The sequence below is a fragment of the Micropterus dolomieu genome, linkage group LG08 (genome assembly GCF_021292245.1).
Source record: "Micropterus dolomieu isolate WLL.071019.BEF.003 ecotype Adirondacks linkage group LG08, ASM2129224v1, whole genome shotgun sequence".
Taxonomy (NCBI): Eukaryota; Metazoa; Chordata; class Actinopteri; order Centrarchiformes; family Centrarchidae; genus Micropterus; species Micropterus dolomieu.
Genome location: NC_060157.1, coordinates 10,656,479 through 10,677,905, shown reverse-complemented (window position 1 = coordinate 10,677,905; position 21,427 = coordinate 10,656,479). Strand labels below are relative to the sequence as shown.

General features: G+C 41.0%; 1 protein-coding gene across 1 annotated transcript in view; it reads right to left on the bottom strand.

The window, feature by feature from the left end:
• Positions 1-21,427, bottom strand: part of scube3 (signal peptide, CUB domain, EGF-like 3) — a 49,808-nt gene that overhangs the window by 21,582 nt on the left and 6,799 nt on the right. Inside the window, exons 2-5 of the mRNA XM_046055516.1 lie at positions 20,246-20,380; positions 8,568-8,714; positions 6,998-7,114; positions 2,094-2,141 (exon numbers count right to left, since the gene is read on the bottom strand). Of these exons, the coding sequence (XP_045911472.1) occupies positions 2,094-2,141; positions 6,998-7,114; positions 8,568-8,714; positions 20,246-20,380 (447 nt within the window). The remainder of the gene's footprint in view (positions 1-2,093; positions 2,142-6,997; positions 7,115-8,567; positions 8,715-20,245; positions 20,381-21,427) is intronic.

The window sequence follows — 21,427 nt, the reverse complement described above, 5'->3', positions numbered from 1 at the left end:
CTGTGTGTTCTTGACCAAACAGCAAGCATGCAGCTGGAGAAGAAAAAGGACTATAGCACTGAAGTGAATGCTCTCTCAATAACGTAAACATCACAATAAGAAAATAAAACCACTGAGAACAGTTTGTTAAGGTCCTCTAGAGGTACCACAAAGCTGGTTTCAGTATGGTACAGGAATACAGGAAATCAGGAATAAATTTGATAAATTAGGATGCAAAATGTGTCTCTTGTGCCCAATGTTTCTATTTCTGAGAAAAAAACTGAAACTAGGACACAAAATCTAAACCTAAAATGGGTCAGACTGTTACATCGTAGCATGTGGGAAACTCAGTGTACATACAGTAGTAACAACTAGTAACTTAAAACACTATTGCTGCATTTCTTACCTTGAACAGGCTACTCCTCTGAGAACAAGCCTCCTCCCTGAATCTCTTACATGGTATAATTAAATCGTAAATCCCTTTGATGTTTTAAGGTTTGATACTCGTACATTTATGAGTTTATTTTTCCAGGTATCTTTGCCATATATACTAAAACACAGCTCATCCAGAAAATTGGGCTTCAGTGATATTATCAAAATGCAAAAAGTTTCTTTAGTAAATTCTCTCCTTCACTCACCCCCAAATGTGCTCCATTGTTCATTTTACTGCAAATGTAGTGAAACAAATTACTTTTGGCCACAAAATAGAAGAAGAAACTGGACTGGAATAACATGGATATATTCCCTCGAACTGATTATTTTCACCATTTTAGGACACAAGAAAACGAAAAGGCAAGTTTAGAGGGATTCTGTGTTTTATCTTTTGTATGTAAGCAGCCCTGAATCAAGGACACATTGTTGGCTCCCTCTCCAAAAGCTAATAGGCCGTGATGATGGAGTTTAGGAACACCATGGCGGAGTGTTTGAAACAGCGCAAGCTTAATTTCACTCATTTCAGTCATATCAAAACACAAATAAAACCAGAGTCTTTGGTGTGCGTCTGAAAAGGCATCACAGTTAAATTGATGGTGTTTTGGATGTTTAACAAAGGCTACTTGCACTTATGCTAATGCATCCTTATTCAGTAGATCAATCAAACTGCAGTGGTGGAAGAAATATTCAGATCGTTTACTTAATTAAAAGTTCTGGTGGATAAATCCTAAAATCCTGCATTCAAAATCTTATTTATGTACAGACTTATTACAGGCCACATGTAAAGTAAGTTCAAAGCAAGTAAAAAAACCTCTAGACTAGATTAATATTGATGAATCAATGTATACTTAGCCTTTTACAGTTAGGTAGTTCAGTTGAGTGGTTCCCAACCTAGGGGTCGGGTCCCTCCAGAGGGTCATAACATAAAACTGAGGGGGTTGTGATAATGATGTGGGGTTACTAAAAAAAAAAAAAGATCTGTTTTATGGGCTTTGAGTTTGGTCTTTTTTTGTGAAAAATTTGATAATTTCACCTCTTTTTGGTCCTCAAACAATTATTTAAATTATCTAAAATGTGTCAAGGTGCCCCAAGTAGAGTGCTTGATTGTAAGGGGTCATACGCCAAAAAGGTTGGGGGCCACTGGTGTCATTTTTAGTCATTTATTGCTATTATATTTGTCTTAATCAGCTTTAAGATAAATGATGTGGTGTAAATCGTGCAATATTTGCCTCTGAATTGTTGTAGAGTATAAAGTAGCATGAAATGGAAATACTTAAGTACCTCAAAACTGTACTTAAGTACAGTACTTGAGTAAATGTACTTAGTTCCAATGCTGTCAAACTGACTACTAGCAGGAAGATGATTTTGATAAGAAAAATCTTTCTATTTGACAATATTAGATTCAATATATCTCTAAGTCATATTGCTATTCGGAGGCTCCCTGTTTGCAGCTGTGTTTTGGAAAAAGGTGTGGTTTGACATGGGCAGTGGTTATTATTGAGAGGGCATTCACAGAAGGAACAGGAAGGTGGGGGGAGGGGGGGGGGTCAGAGGTCAAGGGTCAGAAGGATGATGCCCCTGTGGGGAGGGGAAGGGCCTGATCAGTGTCTGCTAAGTTAGCTTCCTCTACTCCCCACACCCACAGACCCCCAGAGAGAGGAGTCAGAGGAACACATATTTACCATTGGGGAACGGCTGTGGGGTTCCCTTGGGCTGGACACTCCTCTCCCCTGCATGCATGCGCACACCCACACACACGCACACATTGTAAAAACACCAGTTTAGTTCTCTGTTCACTTGAACCACCCAGCATTTGATGCATGTGATATATAAATCATGACCATGTGACAAGAACTAATCTGATGTGGTATACTGTATATCAACCTTACTCCTACAGCCCCATGATACCTTGCATGAATTATGGGCGTGACTTCCAGGTGTCTTTTCTTAGAGCTTTTTGCGAAATAAATTATGTGGAAACACAACCTGTGGATAATGGGATCATACCTCTGCCTTTTACTACCAAGGGATATGTGGAAGACATGAACAAGTTGCCTTTGGTAATGTACAGTAGCATATTTAGCTTGCTGAATTGATTCTGTTACTGACAGTGGATTGATAATCGACCAACAGTAATCAAGTCGGCCACTGAAATGAAGTGTAACAAACCCATGTGTATTTTAAATGCAGACATAGTAGACATAGTAGCAGCAGACAAGCCAGCTGTTTTGGATTAGTCTTCCTTTGGTAGATGATGGAAACTGTACCATTGCTGACAGGAATAATCCCTTTTCATTTTTGGTTTATGTTGGACAAATTGTTTTTTAAACCACAAAGTTACTTTAGCTTGACAGATGGTGCAGCCGCAAACAGCACAATGTGTCCCTGAACTCTGTAACACTTAAGCTAACGCTCAACTAACTTAGTTTGTTACAGCTCCCTGAGGTCATTTCTTCGGGTTGTCCTCCATTCAGGTAGTAGAAGCTACATGGTATGGTTATGGTTACCCTGACAGGTTGTGTTACCACATCATTTATTTCCCAAAAAGCTCCAACAAAAAAGAAGACACCTGTAGCATACCGCTATCTCTCGCAGACATCAGTTCAGTAACAGGAATAACTGTAGGTTGCATCCACAATTCATTGAGCTTGGAATAAGGTGGATAGCATGGACGAGAGGGGATCATCCCTATTGAATTAAACAAATGTCCATTTATGCCCACAGGAGGCGATAATGACATAAGAGAATGACATTGTGTGGTTGCAAAAGAAAAGACTGGGCAACAACTGGTAACAACTGATCAAACAGCAGTGATTATTATCCAGATACTAACAACAAACTGATGATGACAGATTCTCGTCTAAAATGGAAAGAGTGACATCTCAAGGCAAAAGTGTTACCTCGCAACATGCAGTCATGCAAATAAATAATCCACACATTGCAGACAAAGTGCAGTTTTGTTGTTTGTGTGTGAGATGAGGTTTTGGCTAGTTAGTATGAGCGCTGCGAGCCTCGACAGAGTGGTGGTTAGTGCTGCAAGCTGAAAGACAGGGACAGCCAGATTCATGTCTGCTTTTTATGTTGTCTTTTACGGTCAGATCATTTCAGAATTAATGTTGTTAGGCTGTTATGTCAAGTCGCTAAGCACTGTCAGTGGCCCAGCTGTAAAATTTATGTGCTGTCACTAAAAAACAATTTCAGCATTTGTCTGGTTTTGTTTTTACCTCTAATTAATGTCAAATCATGGCTTTTAATTGATGCACTTTTAATTCAACAAATTCTACAAGCCTAATTTGCCAAGTGAGTCCCATTATTACAGTATTTTTAGCTCTATACCACACTCATGATACAGCTGGGGTGACGGACTGGGCCTTTAAGCACATCGACAAAACAGAAAAAGGTAAAAGGCCTTTTGAGGGATGTTTTTAAAATTTTAGAAAGAACTACAGTGTTTATCCCTACACTATTTCAGTTATATTTCAAACAACATTTCCTCAGTATATTTATAATTATTATATTACTTCAATCCTTGTAATTAAAGCATATACTGTCTGAATTGCTCATTCTGATGTGCCAGAGGAGGGAGCAGACGTTCAACTCTGGCAGTAACAGGTCAACACCCCAAAACATGCAGAGTTCACATTGACTGCCACAGTTCGACCATCATGTCCCACACTGTGAACACTGTGAGATACATCAGAATATGCCAGCATGGATGCACAGACCACCCGAAATGAGAGCACAGTGTGTTTGTTAGGGCCATATGCATGTAGAATACATGTGTTTACATGCATGTCATGCATGGATGTACTGTATGTTTGTGTGGTTGTTTGTTTAGCTTTCTGTTTGTATTATAAAATGCACATCTCGCTCTCTTCCTGTGTGTGTGTGTGTGTGTGTGTGTGTGTGTGTGTGTGTGTGTGTGTGTGTGTGTGTGTCTGGCATAGTGTGGCCAACTCCTCAGATGATTGAACTCCTGAGCATGTCTGCATCTGCCTGCTATTTGTGAATGTTTATGATTTGCTGTGCTAACAGTGTGAATGCTTCCACATGATGGCTGCTCCTTTCTGATATCTGAACTTACTTCATACAAAGACATTTTATGCACAAAATAAACCTGATTTTGTTAGGACTGTTTCTGTCAATAATCTGACTTTTAAGTTTGAGCAGGCGATTGAACAAATATCTCTAAGAGTGTGTATGCTCGTGTGTGTGAATGAGAGAGAGAACAGTGCATGTGTGCCATCCTTAAAAGCCCTGCTGACACTAAAGTTCCTACCTACAGTCTGCAAAGTATCAACAGAGGTGAGATAGGAAGGATAAAGAACCAACACTTCCCAACAGAGCAGCATGTAGCGTATTATTACAAAATGCATGACCAAGCCTGGGTGCAGAGAGACACCACAAAATGAATGAGAATGTGGCAGAAAGCATATGAAACACCCCACAAGATGGATTGAACAGTGAAGCTACAGCATTCTGAAAGAGCCCACCAGACTAACGACAAAGCCACTGACAAGGGAAAAGCTGTTTTGTAATCATACTCAGTGTTCCTTTTGGATGAAGTATCCAGAGACTCAATGAATCATCAACGTTTCCAAATCAATAGTGAAGCTAAACAGGAGTGGATTTTCACTTTGTGTGGTTTCTATGGATACCCACAACACTCTATACATCATTAAATATTTCCAAATGCAGTGGCTGAAAAGTAATTATCACTACGTGCCATGCAGACAGTGAGTAAAAATATAACAACCCCAGCAAGCCATTTTTATCTTGTTTGTGGCATTTAAGACTGTTTAATACTTAATTCAGGATTAGAATATGAGTTCTTGGTTTCAAGAGAAACCATTTGTTTTAAGCTTTGAAATAAATAAAAAAGTATTTCTTCAAAGCAGAGGTAGCATTTGTATCTTGTAACAAGTCATATTTATCAAAACAAAAACAATACAAAGAAATTGCCGGAGGAATAAGGTTATTGTGTTAAAACCTTGCACACAAACTTCAAATATTAATGTACACTGTTGCAATGTTATAAAAAAACAACCACGGTTTCATGATGCCTTGCTTTTAAATATATTTTCTTATGGTGGAAATCCTACATAGTTACAGTCCTAGTGCACTGAAGTGGTGCCTTACTGAAGGTCTTCCAACGTTCTTGTCACTCACTCTCCCGTCAGTGGTTCATTTGGCAGATTGTTTGTTTTATTGAGGTTTTATTAGCTAATAGTGTGTCTGGGAGATGGCGCGCCCCCGTGTTGACCACAGAGCGGCCCTCCCTCCACCTCTGTAACCCCAGACTCAGAGGGGGAAATCAGAGATTTTAACTGGTTGACTGCTTCCTAATCTGGCACACCAAACGTACATTTGCTCTGTCTAGGGAATAAGACAGGCTAAGACATATAATTTGGATGCGGTCAACTTTGTGGCATCCCCCGGGCCTAGCAGGCTACAGCAATAATGACAGAGTGGCTGACCAGACCTTGACATAGGTCTGGCTCTCATCAGGGCTGCGGTAATAAAGGGGATCCAGAAACAGTGAGCTAATCAGCCGCTACCCAAACCAAGCTCTCAAACCTAACAGCCACTCAAACCAAGCAACCACCTCACCAGTCTGCTCTACAGGCGGAGTTTCATATTCTATGACTATATTTGTCTTCCAGACAATAAAAATATGTCCTGTCCAACTAAGTGAAGCTCCCATTACAAATCAATGTTACTAATATTGCAAAGTGCACGCTAAATTGGTTTAAATGGGTTTGTACTGTATTCAAAAACTTTTAATGACACTTTAAACAACTTTAAACACGGGGTAAATAGCCGCATAAAATAAAGGCCTGTCTGCTACACGTAGTGTAATGGTCAATCTCATATTTACACCTGACTAACTTTATAGTTAATGTTCCATGATTGTCATTGAAATGTTTGCAATTCTGCATGACTAAAACGCAGTCCGTACATATATATCGACCTGTACTTTGACTGTACGGCACCTGCAGGTCCCATCTGATGGGAAGCTGCCCTTCAGAACGGTTCAATATGCTTGAGTGGCTGAATGATTTTTACTCAACTTAAGTCAACTGAGGCAAACACTGATAAATGCCAGTGGAAGGTTAGGTCAGGTGTGTGAGTTAATCCCCAATGGGAAGCAACGGAGGAATTGACCCAAGGGCTAATAGAAGGTGTGCGTCTGACTGCATGGCTCAAAGACAAGAGAGGAATAGGGAGAGCTGTTGCACAGTGTTCATTGAAGAAGAGGAGGAGAAGGAGGAGGAAGAAGAGAAGCCAAAGCAGATGCAAGAACAGAGAGGTTACTGGAGCAGCAGCAGTTGAAGAAGAAGGGAAAAGCACAGTGGGTGGTAGCCTTTTGTCCTTGTATGTCACAGATCAAGAGAAAAGGCTCAGGCGTACAGATACTGTAACATGGCCTTTATTTCAACTTGCATTTAATCGCTATAAAACTCATTTCAAACATTAATTACATTTGCTGTCGGAAATTGCACACCGAGTTAATTGTTTGTTGTTCTACATTTTCTCAGCCATTATTTCTTGCCCTTGGTAGTTGTATTGGGGTGAGATGACTCACCTACACAAGTCTTTCCATCACTGTGCAGGACGAACTTCATATGGCACGAACACTTAGGGCCGTGGTCTGTCTCCTCGCAGATGTGCTGGCAACCGCCATTACCATAGTTACAAGTCACTATCAAAGAGCACATAGTTAACATAAACTGTACACACAGGATAATACACATTTTTTTAGATGTTGCTGAGTTGTTGTTTTTTTTGAAAGTTGACAGCAGAGAGGTGACAAGAAATAAGGGTAGTTCAGACAACATTCAGTTCTCTGGCAGAGAGCTTCACGGAGACATACTGTACGTCAAGTTTCCTATTTTCAGAGTTCCTCAAAAGAGCTGGATTAATAAACTCACAACTCAGTCTCAACATTTTAACAGCATGGAAAATAAATGCTGAAAATCGCCACACATTACTAAAGATGTACACAAACCACTGAGACCTCTAGATATCTTTCAACATTTCAGATTAAGGTCAAACTGTGTGCACCATAATGTGAAGATTTAGACTTAGATTTACACAATCACCACTTCAACTGATGAATCCTTAATTACATTAGTCACTATCATAGCTCTAGTCATTCTTTACTTCCCAGACTAAATGTTTTTATCCTTGTGACTAAATTGGAGTAGTGGAGGAACTGAGAGGTCACATTTTTTAAACTCTCCAACAGACCCGATGAGGAAGCCTTGAGCTAGTCTTACTCACTCATTCTAAGTAACTCTATATAAGAGCTTAACCCTACAAGCTTAATTTTAATGCATTATAATAATTCTGCAAAATGGGCAAAAACCTGAAAGTGAATACATTTATAATGTATGACATTTCTTACATACACAGTACAAGACTCATGTCAGTTACAAATAAGTGATGGGAAGAGATTTGGTATTAGTAGGTTCATGTGTGCGTCTTTGCAAATACATTAATGTGCTGGCGGGTGAAGGGAGCATTAACCTTGGCACTTTTAACACACCTGTGATGACAGAGTGAAAAAGAGTACAAGTGAGCCAAGGCTTCCACCGCCATCCTGTCTGCACCCTACCATCCCAGCGCCTTTTGCCCTTTTCCTGGGCTGTCACAGAAAAACTATAGAATAACACTTCTCCAATCCTTATCCAAACACAGACAAATCCCCGATCAGCCCTGGCCCCAACTCTGACAGGATGATCTCCGTTGCACAGCAACAGGAAGTGTGGGCTGTCCATCAGAGCAGTCCCCTTCGAGTAACCTCCACACTTGCCCTGGTTGTGTAAATGATCACTCCTTATTTGATAAACATGTTTTTCTTTACAAGGACTATACAGGAAATTAGTCATGGCTTGGTAATGCAACATAAATGCCAGTGGCCTACTTCAAATCTGTTGAAAGGCATTTGTGGAATGAGCGCAATTATCCATCATCGTCAGTTTTCCAACCCCGATCACCTTTTCATGAGGAGCCTCTAAATTCTCCTACTGATATGTGTGTGTGTGTGTGTGTGTGTGTGTGTGTGTGTGTGTGTGTGTGTGTGTGTGTGTGCGTGCGTGTGTGTGCACGTATTTCACAGAGTGGGAAGTATGCTTGAGGTTGACACGACTTACATTTGCAGTCCTTCATGTTACGGGTGAGCTGGAATCCAGGTCGACACTCACAGGAGATGGCACCTTTCTGCGTTTCCCTACAGATGTGTGCGCAGCCGTGATTCTTGTCCATGCAGGTGGGTCCCTCCTTTGAGCCGTCTGGTTGCGCTGTGAAGGAAACCGGGAGAGAGAGTATACCTCTTAACTGCCACACACATTAAACATGTTTTTTATAACTAAAAACCATTCAGTACAAAGAATGGTTTGGTTTTAAATTAAATATCACTCAGCTGGTAAGAGGAGTAAAAATGTTAAAATGCCTGTCACACATACTGACCCTCAGTCAGATATATGCCTGCTGCTGGTGACTGACATGCCCAGCATGATCCAAGCACTTGTTAGAACATGCTCACTCTGCTCAGGCTATAAAAAGGAGGCTGCCAACAGAAAGGATAAAACCCCCAGCAGGAGCTGATCCCGTAGACCTGTAATTTTAATTGAGGTAATCCGCCATAAAGAAAAGAGGGGAGGAACACTGTGAAAAAAAATTAACTCCTTGGTTAAATTCTCCCTGCTGAGACCAAGATCAAAAGGGACTTCACAAAAAAGGGGCGTCAGTGCACTTTTTTTTACGAGTCAACAACATTGAAGCACTTCAGTAAGAATGTGACAAATCTCTAGAAACACAAAATGAAGATATTGAGAATAAAAAATGCCTTTCATAAATTCATAAATTAAAGCTTTACTAAACCTGGCACCCAAAGATGCATAATTTCTGTATGATATATAAATGCTTGATGAAGAGATACAACAGACACCTAGCATGAATTTCTATGACTTGACCCTCGTGTCATGAATTATTACACAAATGGATGCAATTCTCCCTGTGCTGTGCTCTGCACTGTAATAACACCACTGCCTTTGCGGGAGAAGACTGATATTGGACTTATTCGTTGTGAAACCCTGACACCGCTACTGATACAGTGACAAACCCCAGCTCTCTGGCTCATTAAAAACCAAACAGATCTCCCTCCTTTTCCTTCTCTTCTGGTGAACAGGGAGGCAGTGAGAAAGAAGACATCTCCATTAATGTCTCATTAAATCTGCTGTGGCACTGAAGGGTGTTTGGAGGTCTCACTTTCTTAATTAGCCAACTTTTTTGCTATAAATGTAAGCATTTGCATATGTGTGCGTAAGTGCCAACACCTAGTAAAGCTAATGTAACCTTGTGCTCTCTAAAGTCCAAATGTAGTGTGTCGGTCTTGACAACCGTGTGCTGTCATATGTTCCTGCCTCGAGGGTTATGAGGAAAAAACACTCTCAGCTTGACAGAAATGGGTTTTCACATAATTCTATCCTTAATTACTTATTAATGTAGTTTAACTCCTGCCACCATAACCTCCTTTAACTATGCCCTCTTGTTTTCCACATGTTTTGCCAAGAACTCAACCTGCCCATTTATGTATTTCCCCTCGTGGCTAAAATCTATTTACATTCTTTCTTTACTTCAAGGAGCTGACAATGAGAGTGTGACAGACAATTCTGATCTCCTAGTTAAATACTTTCCATCACTTTAAGTCTGTCAACAAGTGTCACAAGGTCATCCAATGCTCTCAGACTTTCCTGCATGAGCTCTTGTCATTCTTGCAGACAGGTTGAGCCATCAGACACTAACTGCAGCAGCAGCCCTCCCTGCTACACAAAGGCTCAGCACTGAACAAACACTGGGCCGGCACTTGATGCTCTGAAGGCGAAAAGAAAAAGACACGGCAGTACTGGGTGAAGTCACCATGACTGAGCATCAACAGAGTAGCTGCTGTAAAGTGCTGCAAATTTCACAGCAAGTCACATGGATATTTAAATAGGATGTGGAATTCAGTGGTCCCTTTCCTTGGCTTTGTGTCTATCTGAGGCCAGAGCAAGAAACAGACATCTTTGAACTTAACAGAGGATTGAATATCCACCTAAGTAAACCCAATGGACTGAAGATTATTTACTAAGGTTGTATTATGCATCCGAAAACTCACTTCACTCCCCCTTTATTTTTATGCAGCCCCCTCTGCCCAAGTGCTACAGACCCATCCATCAATAACATGTCGGGCTGGGGCCAGAACCTGGGCCTTCATCTTTCTGAGGGCTAATAAAAGCCAAAGTGTTGACACAATGGCCCTTTTCTCCAAGCCATGCCCAGTTATCATCGAAAGTGTGCCGTTCCCTCTAAGTAGCTGCCAAAGGCCTTCAGTTTTTATCATTACTAAATGATGGGAAGCAGAAAGAAAAACCTCCTTCATATAGGAGGTTGATAGAAAAGTGAAGGGGAGACATAAATTTTAAAAAATGGATCATATGTGCCTCTATATGAAGAAACTCTATCACAAATCACTTTAAAGGCAGAGAACTGGACAGGAAATTGAGTCCAAATAATTGAAAAGGAGTCAAATAGCTACAGAGGGACTGACCAGAGTGGATTTGGATTTTCACAGCTCAACACAGACAGGCGTCATCAAAACCACTGCACTTACGGTAAAAAGGGAACACTGCAATTAAACAAGAACACAAGTGGGAGTGTTCCCTCTGCAAAGGAGCCACAACTTTATCCTCTCAGGACAGGTCGTGACCTCTGCACCAATACATTTAATTGCTTTCTTGCTGAAGATTAGATAAAATGATTGACACCATACCAATTTAGCCTAGCATAAAGATGTAGTTTGATTAATCCACACAAAACCTTGCAAAAAACAACACTTTGTGTTAATATTGTATGTTCATTAGTGAGGTTTGAGGTGCTGGTAGGCTGATTTTGTTCCCTTTGAACACATAGCCGTTTCCCCCTGTTTCAGTCCTCTTGCAAAGCAAAGTTCTAATATTTAATGTACAGATGTTAGAGTGGCGTTGATCTTCTCATCTAACTCTCAGAAAGAAAGAAAATGAGGGCGCATTATTTCAATGACCAGTTAAAGTTTGAATATCACAAGGCCATCGTGACACACCATCAGGTAGGGACCAGCGTGTTTTTACCACTGTTAGCAAGCTAATGTTTCCTTGAATGCAGTGACACAAAATGGATAGTTTTTGAAATTAAAAAGTGAGAAACAACCCTGCACCAGTTAAAGCTCCAAAGCGTTTGGTGAGGAAACACGACCCTGAATACATTCAATCTGGATTCATAATGGCAGGCAGTGATGCTGTGCTGAAAGCACAGTTTGTTGAATGTGGTGAAATCCTGTCACAGCCCAGTTTATTCCTTTGTCATGTAATTTTTCCCCCTCATTTATTTGGGAAGGAGGTCCTTGGAAATTTTTTAACAATCAGAAATGGGCCTTCAGTTATAAAAGGTTGAGAACCCCTGCTTTCATAGATCCAAATATCAAATTATTGCAATGATTGAACAGTAATTACCTTTCTAGAGTATTTAATTACATGCCTGGTGACGGGATGCATTTGTTGCCAGAAAATAATCATTAAAGTCCCTGAAAACTTGGCATCAAATCTGAAGTACTTCTCTGTAACATTAAATATCCATGACTAAATAAGTGTATAAGACTTAAGACAAACAATCAAACACAACGATTAAAAAAAATCTTTACTTATTATTTATCAGAGTTTAACAGTTGAAAACTCAGCTAATCAGCTTCATCAGGGCTGTTGTTCAGGTTTGATTTATCCCACTTCTAACCAGTGAGCCGCGAGCAGCGTAGTGAAAATAAGAAAAACAAAAATCTCTCATGTGAAATAACCAAAACAGTTTTTACTCTGGCAGAAAATGTATTTTCTCAATCAAGAAGTTGATTGAGAATCCAGGACTTTAAGAAAATGGCAGGCAGACACACTAGCCTTGTTTAGTATTAGTCAAAATGGTTGTGACCAGCTAAGATCTTGTAGAGCATGCTTAATATCCAGTGCTGACTGCTCCTATTCTTATCTAAAGTAACAACAGCAAGATCCTCTGGGATAAAGTTACCAGAGTATATTACATTTCGATCTCTTGAAACAGAATCAATTTGTCTCTCATTGAGTCAGTGGAACTTCAACTTAATATGTGAGATCGGCCGCAGTGCTTGCAGGACACGGCATTAAGTGCAGGTTACACCACACAGCTGCTTTTCTGAAAACCGACAGGGCAGTACAACAGAAAAAAAAGAAAATGAAGGATTTACTGATGATGGCAACCCCTGTGGGCAAATCGGTCTGAACGGTTAGCTGTGTGGAGAGATTGATTGGAGGTCAAATCATCATCTAAGCCAGTGGCTGGCAATGTAAACTCTATAGCTTGTGAGCTAAGAATCAACAGGCTGTTTCTCAGAACTCTCGGAACCACTTACTACATGGCAAAATCTACTGAAACAGACACAGTAAAACATGCCTATCATATAAGAAAAAAGGATTCTGTTGGACCACGTGTTATGCACAGGAGCTTTAAGCAAACACCTGCCTACCTAGAAAACAAATAACAGTAAACTTTCAACAGCAGGGAAGAGTTTTAACATGACATGCGGAACTACGCAAAAGAAAAGTTAACATGGGTGCTATGGCTAAGATGCCAACTCCTGTGATCCGCGGACAAAAGATCCAAGGAGGCCACAAGTTCTTCACCACAGCACTGCAAGCGACCTCTTAAACCTGAAAACCATGTAGTGGAGAGACTGAAACAATGGGGCTGAAGTAGTGGAAGGCATGCCAAGGGTTTATAGTCTGCTCTGAGTGCTTGGGGAAGTGAAAAGAGGGCTCATGGTCCGTGCTGAGCTGCTGTCATACGTCTCAGAGGGGAGACGGTCCCCTCTCTGCTCGACGCTGGCTGGAGAACATTAAGCAGCTAGCTAGTGTTGGTTGGTTACAAACTGAAAAGAAGGGGCCTAAGCATGGAGCCACCACACTATTAAAGCAGCATTCCTTCCTCTTAGATAATGGGCCCTTAAAAGTTTTAACAGGAGGATAAAAATGTCAGTGTATGAAAAGGAGAATGGGAAAGGAGCTGAACCGGATTGGGTTGGGCAGAGCTGCGACACAGATGGTCAGACAGAGCAATGGGGCAGCCAGCCGGGTCAGAGAAGTAACTCCGTTCATAGAGAGAGCAGAGAGATTGCATCCAAGTGCTACCGTTTGGTCTGTTGTGCGAGCGCTGATTTTCTCCAGCTCCCAAAGGCCTTGTTGAGGCTGCTCATTTCACTCCCTTTTCTCAGAGAGCAGCCACTGAAAGCATTAACAACTGGAGAATAGAAAAGGCAGCAGAAGGCATTCTGGACAGATACATGTCACTGCCAAAGTGCTTAATGTACAACTTTTATTAGTACATGGTGCTCCTGAGATTGAAACAAAGCACATACTGTTACCCTATGTCCCAACAAGCCAAGCATGGTTTTCAAATCAATCTAAGCTGGTGAACACTTGAGGTATACTTTAAGTGAGTACTAGATATGCTTATGAAAGGCTCTTGAGAATCTTTTGGATTTCTGCTGCAGTGTGTGTAAGGGCAATGGTATACAAAAGTGTGTGCAGGTGTGCATACTTGTATTAATGTATGTATATGCATTGACACACAGGTGTATTTGCATAATGTATGCATGTTGCGTCTGCCCATCTGTGTCACAGACAGTTGTGCAGCACCTGCTGGGGATGTGCCACTCTCCCCTTCACTCCTCCTCTCATTCTATCAAGGTCACCTCACTGTGCAGTCCCAAAGGAGCCAGGCATCCTCCCAACACAGCGGCAGATTACAGCAAAGCTTTCTTTAATAAAGAGATACAAAAGGTATGATATACAATATGTTATTACAGAGCTACATTCTTTCCAAAATCAAAGGGAAAGGCAGCTGAAGAAGACATCTGTGTCTGCAGAGCTCAGTCTGGCCCACTGGTTAAAGCCATGACAGCCAAGTGTTTTAGTGGAAAAACCCCACTGGCACTCAGGCAGTCTGCAGCAGCATGCTGGGCTGGCCGGTTTAGAGATGGCCTTCAACAAACCCACGAGCAAAAGGGATGCCCGTCTCAAATGAGGTATGGAGAATTCAGTGGCAAGGCAGCCAACATTTGCTGAAGTCCAAGCCACTGATGTATATTTGTTTAAGGGTGGGGGGTGAAGGGGTGGGGCACAGGGCTTGGTAAAGTCTGGACAAAGAGGGAAGATAATTTAGAAAAGAGACAGAGGGAGACACAGAAAGAGAGAGAGAGGAGGACAGGCGAGGGGTGGACAGAAAAAGACAAGAGGGTCAGGAAAGTGTTCCGTTTGTCTTAGTCTCTGCTGCTGGACTAACGGAAGAGATTTAATAGATAGCAATGGGAGCATGAGGCGTTCCCTTCACTCAACTTCCCTAGAATAGAAAAAGAGCCTGGTTATACGGTTGGGCTGCAGAGCAATGGAGCAGCGACTTCTACACTTGTAAAAACAGTTCTGTGGCAAATGCACAGACAGGCAGGCAGGCAGGCCTGCTGAGAACCAACAGGGGCAACCGTGTCGGCTCCTGCACAGTGGGACAACCACACAGCACAAGATATGAACAACCCATAAATTTTTCTTTCGAAATACAAATAGTTAATATATTAATTGTTAATATATTTGACTTTTCAACATTAAACACCGCATCATTGGAACAATGGAAACTGGGTCTTTAGCAGAGCGTTACTTCATGAAATTAAAACATTCAATAACAGTCTGCTAAATGAATATTACACTGCAAGAAAGAAGGTTATTTTTATCCATTTACGATAAGAAAAAACAACAACAAAACAGGGTTCAATGGCTGTGTGCCTGATTTCATACAGAAGGAATGTCATGGCTGGATTGCATAACTAACTGATTATATGATGCGACCATTTATTATGGATTTGATCACATTTATTGGAAAATTCCTTGCACTGCTGCAGTTCAGGCCAGCACAGAAAACACATATCCTGGAGTCAGCATGCCACGGTCTGTATCTGAATGCCTTTACAGAACATGTCTGAATGTGCCTCCAGCAGGATTAAATTGAAAAGTTGCGTGTGTGTGTGTGTGCGTGCGCGTGTGTGTGTGTGTTTGTTTGATTATGTCCATCATGTTCATATTTTAAAGTGCGAGAGACAGAGAAGAGATTTGCTGCACAAGGGGCAACAACCTATTTGGTAAGCTAATGAAAACTGTAAACACAGGAAGAGGTTCTCATTGACAATGTAAACATTTCCTTGAAAGACAAGGCCTACTGAGGAGAAAAAGAGCTTGTATCCACAGTTAGGTGACAAAAACAATGAGACTAATATGAAAAAAATGGTTCTTTCTAAAACGGTGACATTAAAGTGAACAAACATTTCCAATAAAGTGAAACAAAGATATATATTGCACTTTGATAGCTTTCCTTTGTGACTGCAAACCTTGCTTGCTGTTAATCTATGTTTAATTTGTTTGTGCACGTTGGAGACTTGAGTACGGTGGCCTATTAACAGATTTCTTCCAGCAGCATAAAGTGGCAGTAAAGCCCCGGGGCTCATGTAATCGAATCCTTCTCTGCAATGAGCTTCAGACTCAGGAATGCAATCATCAGACACCTTTCTACTATCCCACAGCATTCCACTCAATGCCAGTCACACTGCCATATTGAGTGGCAGAGTGACTTCTCGACTTCTTGTTAAAAGTTTCATCTCTCTACATCTCACTTCTTCAGTTGTACAGCCACACACTGATGAGTGGTCTTGCAAATCATATAATCATATTTTGTGTATTTTGAACTGAAGACAATGGGAATGAATGCAAACATTTCTATATGTGACTTACAAAACAGCCCATCAGTGCACACTTAAGGTAATTGCCCTACCGGATATTCAGAAATGCCCAAGACTAAAATTATGGATGTGTGGGTTGAGCCTAAAAATTCCAGAATTCCAAAGTGCTGGATCCCGTCTCACGCACATATAGTACGTCCCTCCTATATGAAAGAGACAATAAATCAAACATAAAGCAGTGGAACCCTTCTTGACCTAAACGGCATTCCTATCAACCACTAAGCACCTTGGCTGGCCTTTCAAAGGCTTCATTTCTTGACTGGGAGAAATGTTTGCGGGGAATAAATGAACTGTTACATTTTGTCCAGCTAGACGATGGAGCCTTCATTTGGCCGGAGTTATTCCTGTTCAGGGGGGCAGGACTAATAGAGACAGGCCAGCAGCAGCCTTGTCATTAGCTGAGAGGCTGGCAGACCCCTGCTGCCTAATTGGCACAGGTTCACTGCTAACAAGGGCTTCCTACCAGCAGGGGAAACAGACTGTTAGCGCCATACACTGCAGTGACCAGCTCTCCACTGTCCCCAGAAAGACTCACAGAAGTTGCCCAGGGAACACCTGACCCATTAATGAAAGAAATGGAAAGCTGATGTCTTTTTAATGAGAACAATAAAGCTCATGAACAAACTGCACCCCAGGCTTTGCTCTTGAAAAGGAGCCTCAGCAGAATGGATGGAGGGTTGCATTTAAGCCGAATGGGCTGGGAGATTAGATCAGTTTTAATTTTTGTAATGATTTTCTTTTTCCCTGAGCCACTTGCGTATAATTTTTCAGTTAGCGAGGAAAGTTATTTTTGCAAAAATTCTGCAGGGTTATTGTCCAATAACGCGGCGGGCCACTTTCTCACTACTTCCATTTTCTTCAGACCCACATTGTTGTAATAAGAGCAGTAATAATAAGCAGATGAGTAGTTGTTCTCTCTGTTAGTCTTTCAAAAATAATGAAACAATGACAGATGAGTGAAGGAAGTTTGTAGATTTATGGCAGCTTTAATCTCTTGATCCAAATGGGTCTCATCTGGAAGCAATAAAAACAACATTTATATGAAAATGGAATATCGACAGGAACTGAAGGCATTTTATCAAGACAGAAAGATGAGAGAGGAAGTGAAAGAGAGACAGGGGGAGCTTGGCAAGACTGGATCTCTGTTCACAGTCCGCTTCTGACAGCATTGCTATAGTAGTAGTGCTTTGAAACACATGATCCAGCTTTTGCCTCCACTCAAATAACACTGCGTTTATGAAATGTAAACATTGACAGTTCACTAGGCCAGACAGATCTCATAAACTATACTTCCAAGAACCTCGGTTCACCATCCAGGGGACTTAGGAACATCACAGTCTAATGACTCCCAGCACGAGAAGTTATCTCACAAAAGACAGAGGAGAGATGAGGAGGGCAGAGATGAAGAGACACTTGGATCCTGCTGGACATGCTGTCAGGGCTTTCTGAATGAGGAGTGCTGCAAACCCCGGAAAGCAAAAAAAATCTGTAACACAGTCCCAACCCCAAAACTGGCAGAGCTAAGAAATCTGTAGACAGCTGGATAATTTACTCCTTGAATAAACGTGTTTTGTGATAGCGATAACAGCTGTTCATCCTTTTTAATGTTGCTTTTCTGACTTTTGGAGAAATCTACCAAACAAAGAACAGAAGTATTGAACATTGTGACAAATGACGAGCAGAGCAACAGCACCACACAAAGCACCATAAGTAACAAAATCAAGGATATTTATATTCAGTCAAAAAACCCAGTGACCTAAATCACCAGCAGCCAAAAGTCTCAAACTAAAATTAAAATTCAGATTTGCTAAGAATTTAGTGGTTTGTGTTTGTTTTGAAACTTATTTGGTCAAAATTGTAATTACCAAAAAGAAAAACACTACGGTTTTATTTATTAGTGTTACATTAGTGTTCTCCAGTAATGTCAGTAATGTAACTTGATTGGTTGAACATCTGTGTGGGCGAGCACTTAAAATAGTTTGGCATAGAATTTCAATTCCAACGGTAGGTAATTAACCAGCTGGGAGCTGATGTTGTTATCAAATGCTTAGTTCCACCTGTGATTTGAACATTTCCTATGTCAGACCAAGCCTCTGTATATTAGTCTGTAATTGAAAGTCTGACGACAGAGGGTGTATGCTATATGGATTGTTAAGCACATGAGGGAAATTTGTGATAATGGGCTATATAAGTAAAATTGACTTGACTCCGTTGTGATTTAAACTACAGAGTAATGTACGGTGGTCAAAGGTTTTGACACTCTGGTAATTTGCTATAACCACAAACCCCACCATTAACAAGTGATAAGCTGAGTGTGCAGGAGCTGCCGATGACTCAGCAGCTGGTGAAATAACATGTCTAGAGGGCTGCAGTGCTAACGTTAGCAAGGTACGCTAACTGCTCTAATGGTGCGTTTAATTTACCTCAAAAGTCAGAGGTTGGAGCTGGGAATGATGTCACACCCAAGTTGACAGCGTTTCAGTACAACAACAGATTAAGTTGGATTATGATAAATTGGAAAACCAAGATTGATGCCTCTGGCAATATCAGCTGATAACAACACATTATGTGGTATTTTGCACATACAAACACTGTAGCAACATGTCATGTCCATAAGTTGGACAGGACTGTGTGTATGACACAAATCAGACAGAAGTGTGATAAACAGTATATTACTACAGCTTCCACTACTGCTGATTCCGGTAGCAGCCATCTTGGATTTTGAGGTCGGGGTTGGTGTTGTTCTCCCAAATTTCCGAGTCGGGAATCCGACTTTAGGGGTGGCTCCAGTTGAACTATCCGACTGGGAACCCGGAAATTCCGTCTTTCCTGTACAACTGTAACACACCATAAACTTTCCAAGTGGCAGGTAGTTCTCCTGGCTTGCTTTTTTAATGTTATAAAAAGGAACAGACAGCTGAAATCAGTAACAGTTAGCCAACATATAGCTTACACTATGTGGGCTTACTGAAGAAGGGAAAATTTGTAGGATTTTAAAATGCTCATCAGTAGCTCACCATGGACATTGACAGTCTGTCTCCTAGCAACACCAGTTCTCTGCTGTCACTCAACCATGGGTTGCCATGGGAAACACCCACCCACAGGCCTTACTCTGACGGTTTCCACAAATATGTCCAGAAACAGTTTTATTAGTATTTATTAAATATGCTGTAGTATCATTATTGTTTAAACACATTCAAAATTCAGTATTGTAGGTTGTTTTAACAAACAAGAGTCAATCTGAACCACTGTGCTGTTCATAGTCTTGTAAAATTTAGCCACTATAAAGAAAACAGCTACAAGACACTGTGCATAGCAGAGATATTTTCCTGACAGCTTTAAATACAGCTGTGACGTTATAAATGTCCACAGTGCTCCTGTGTCTGATGAGTAAGCCTCAGAGCAGGTTGGCTCTGTACCTTCTCCTGTCACGTCTCTATCCAGGAATGCTCTATAAACAAGAGGTGTGTCTGCTCCAGGCTACACCTTTAATTGTTTTCTCTGCTCACAGACCCCCACGGGACACTCTTAAACCACTGATACCTTAAAATGCTGCCAAGCACTAGATTGGTTCAATTTAAAAGGGTAGGAAGAAAACAAAAAGAGATTTATCCCCCCCACCCCCACCCCCACCCCGCCTTAGACTGGAGACACTTAACTTTGCTCACCTTTCATTCAGGCCTGTTAGGACAGATCCTATTCTCAATCTGCACAACCCATTATATTAAAAAATGCCTGGACCTGAACATTTGTATGTTACATAAAGCTTCATTATCATTCTAATGTTACTTAAAGTAATGAGCTTCAACACGTATGGTCAAATCTAACCAAAAGTCAAACGCACCATCCCCTCAACAACAGTTGAGGGGATGCTATTGTGTGTGTGTGTGTGTGTGTGTGTGTGTGTGTGTGTGTGTGTGTGTGTGTGCGCATGTGCGCATGATTAACCTTTAGGCCTTTGGATACAGGTGTGCTGGTTGTCACTCAGGAGGAATCCTTCTCGGCAGCGGCACTCATAGCTGCCCATCATATTGACACAAATCTGTTGGCATCCGCCGTTGCCTTCTGAGCACTCATCCACATCTGCAGGGAGACAGACGCACAAAACTAAATTAATAACATCACTTCAAGACAAAACAAACACTAGACAGATTATCGTTAGTCTGAAGGTTGTCTGGGATGAGATCACAACCCATTTAAAGGACAAGTAGCTGTAAATCATAATTAAACAGAGATTAGGAGAGCAGGGACACACACACATACTGTATCCATTTAAAAGTATATTAACATAGTAAGTAGAGCAAAAGTGATTGTTTGTGTGCATCATATATTATGTTATACATTCATTTAAGTGTTTTCTATGTAAACATCTTCATCTGTAAAGTAATTAATAACTAAAGTTGGCGTAAAAGTCAGATTTTTGTGTATATACTGTAGTAGCAGGGAATGGAAATACTCAAGTACCTCAAATGTGTACTTAAGTACAGCACTTGAGTAAATGTACTTAATTGGTTAATTAATTCATGTGCAGCACATAATATGATAATATAATATAGAAAAACCTGATGAATTTCTCTACCACTTTTTTTCTGACTATCTGACAGAAAAACCATTCAGATTCAAAAGTGCCTCTGTTCCCCTCCGAGCATAACTGAAATAATTTTTCACTTCATTTAAATTTATTTGAAACAAATTTAAATCTTTAAATGTTGAAACTATTCACTTCATAATCAAGTACAACTACATAGGTTGTGGTTTGAGTGCAAATGTCATACAAAAGGAAAACACAAGGCACAAAAAAAGTGTTTGGATATTATGAAAAGCCAGTGGAGCTTGTCTTAAGCTATCTGAGGAGGCCGTGCCTGTCTTAATGGTTATCTGACATGGTAGCACACCAGAGAAAACCTCCAACTGTGCAGCACTAAGCCATAAAAATGCACATGCAGCACAATCTCCTGGCAAGCAGGAAACCTGATCCATCTGGGCCGCCAGAGTACCTGCTGATGACGAGTGTCTGTCAGCCCCATGATGGGAGGAATGCAGGGAGAGGGAAGAAGAAGAGGGTGAGGAAAAGTAGATATGGAAAGAGGAGAGAGTGTGAGACATACGGGGGGGGGGGGGGGGGGGAAG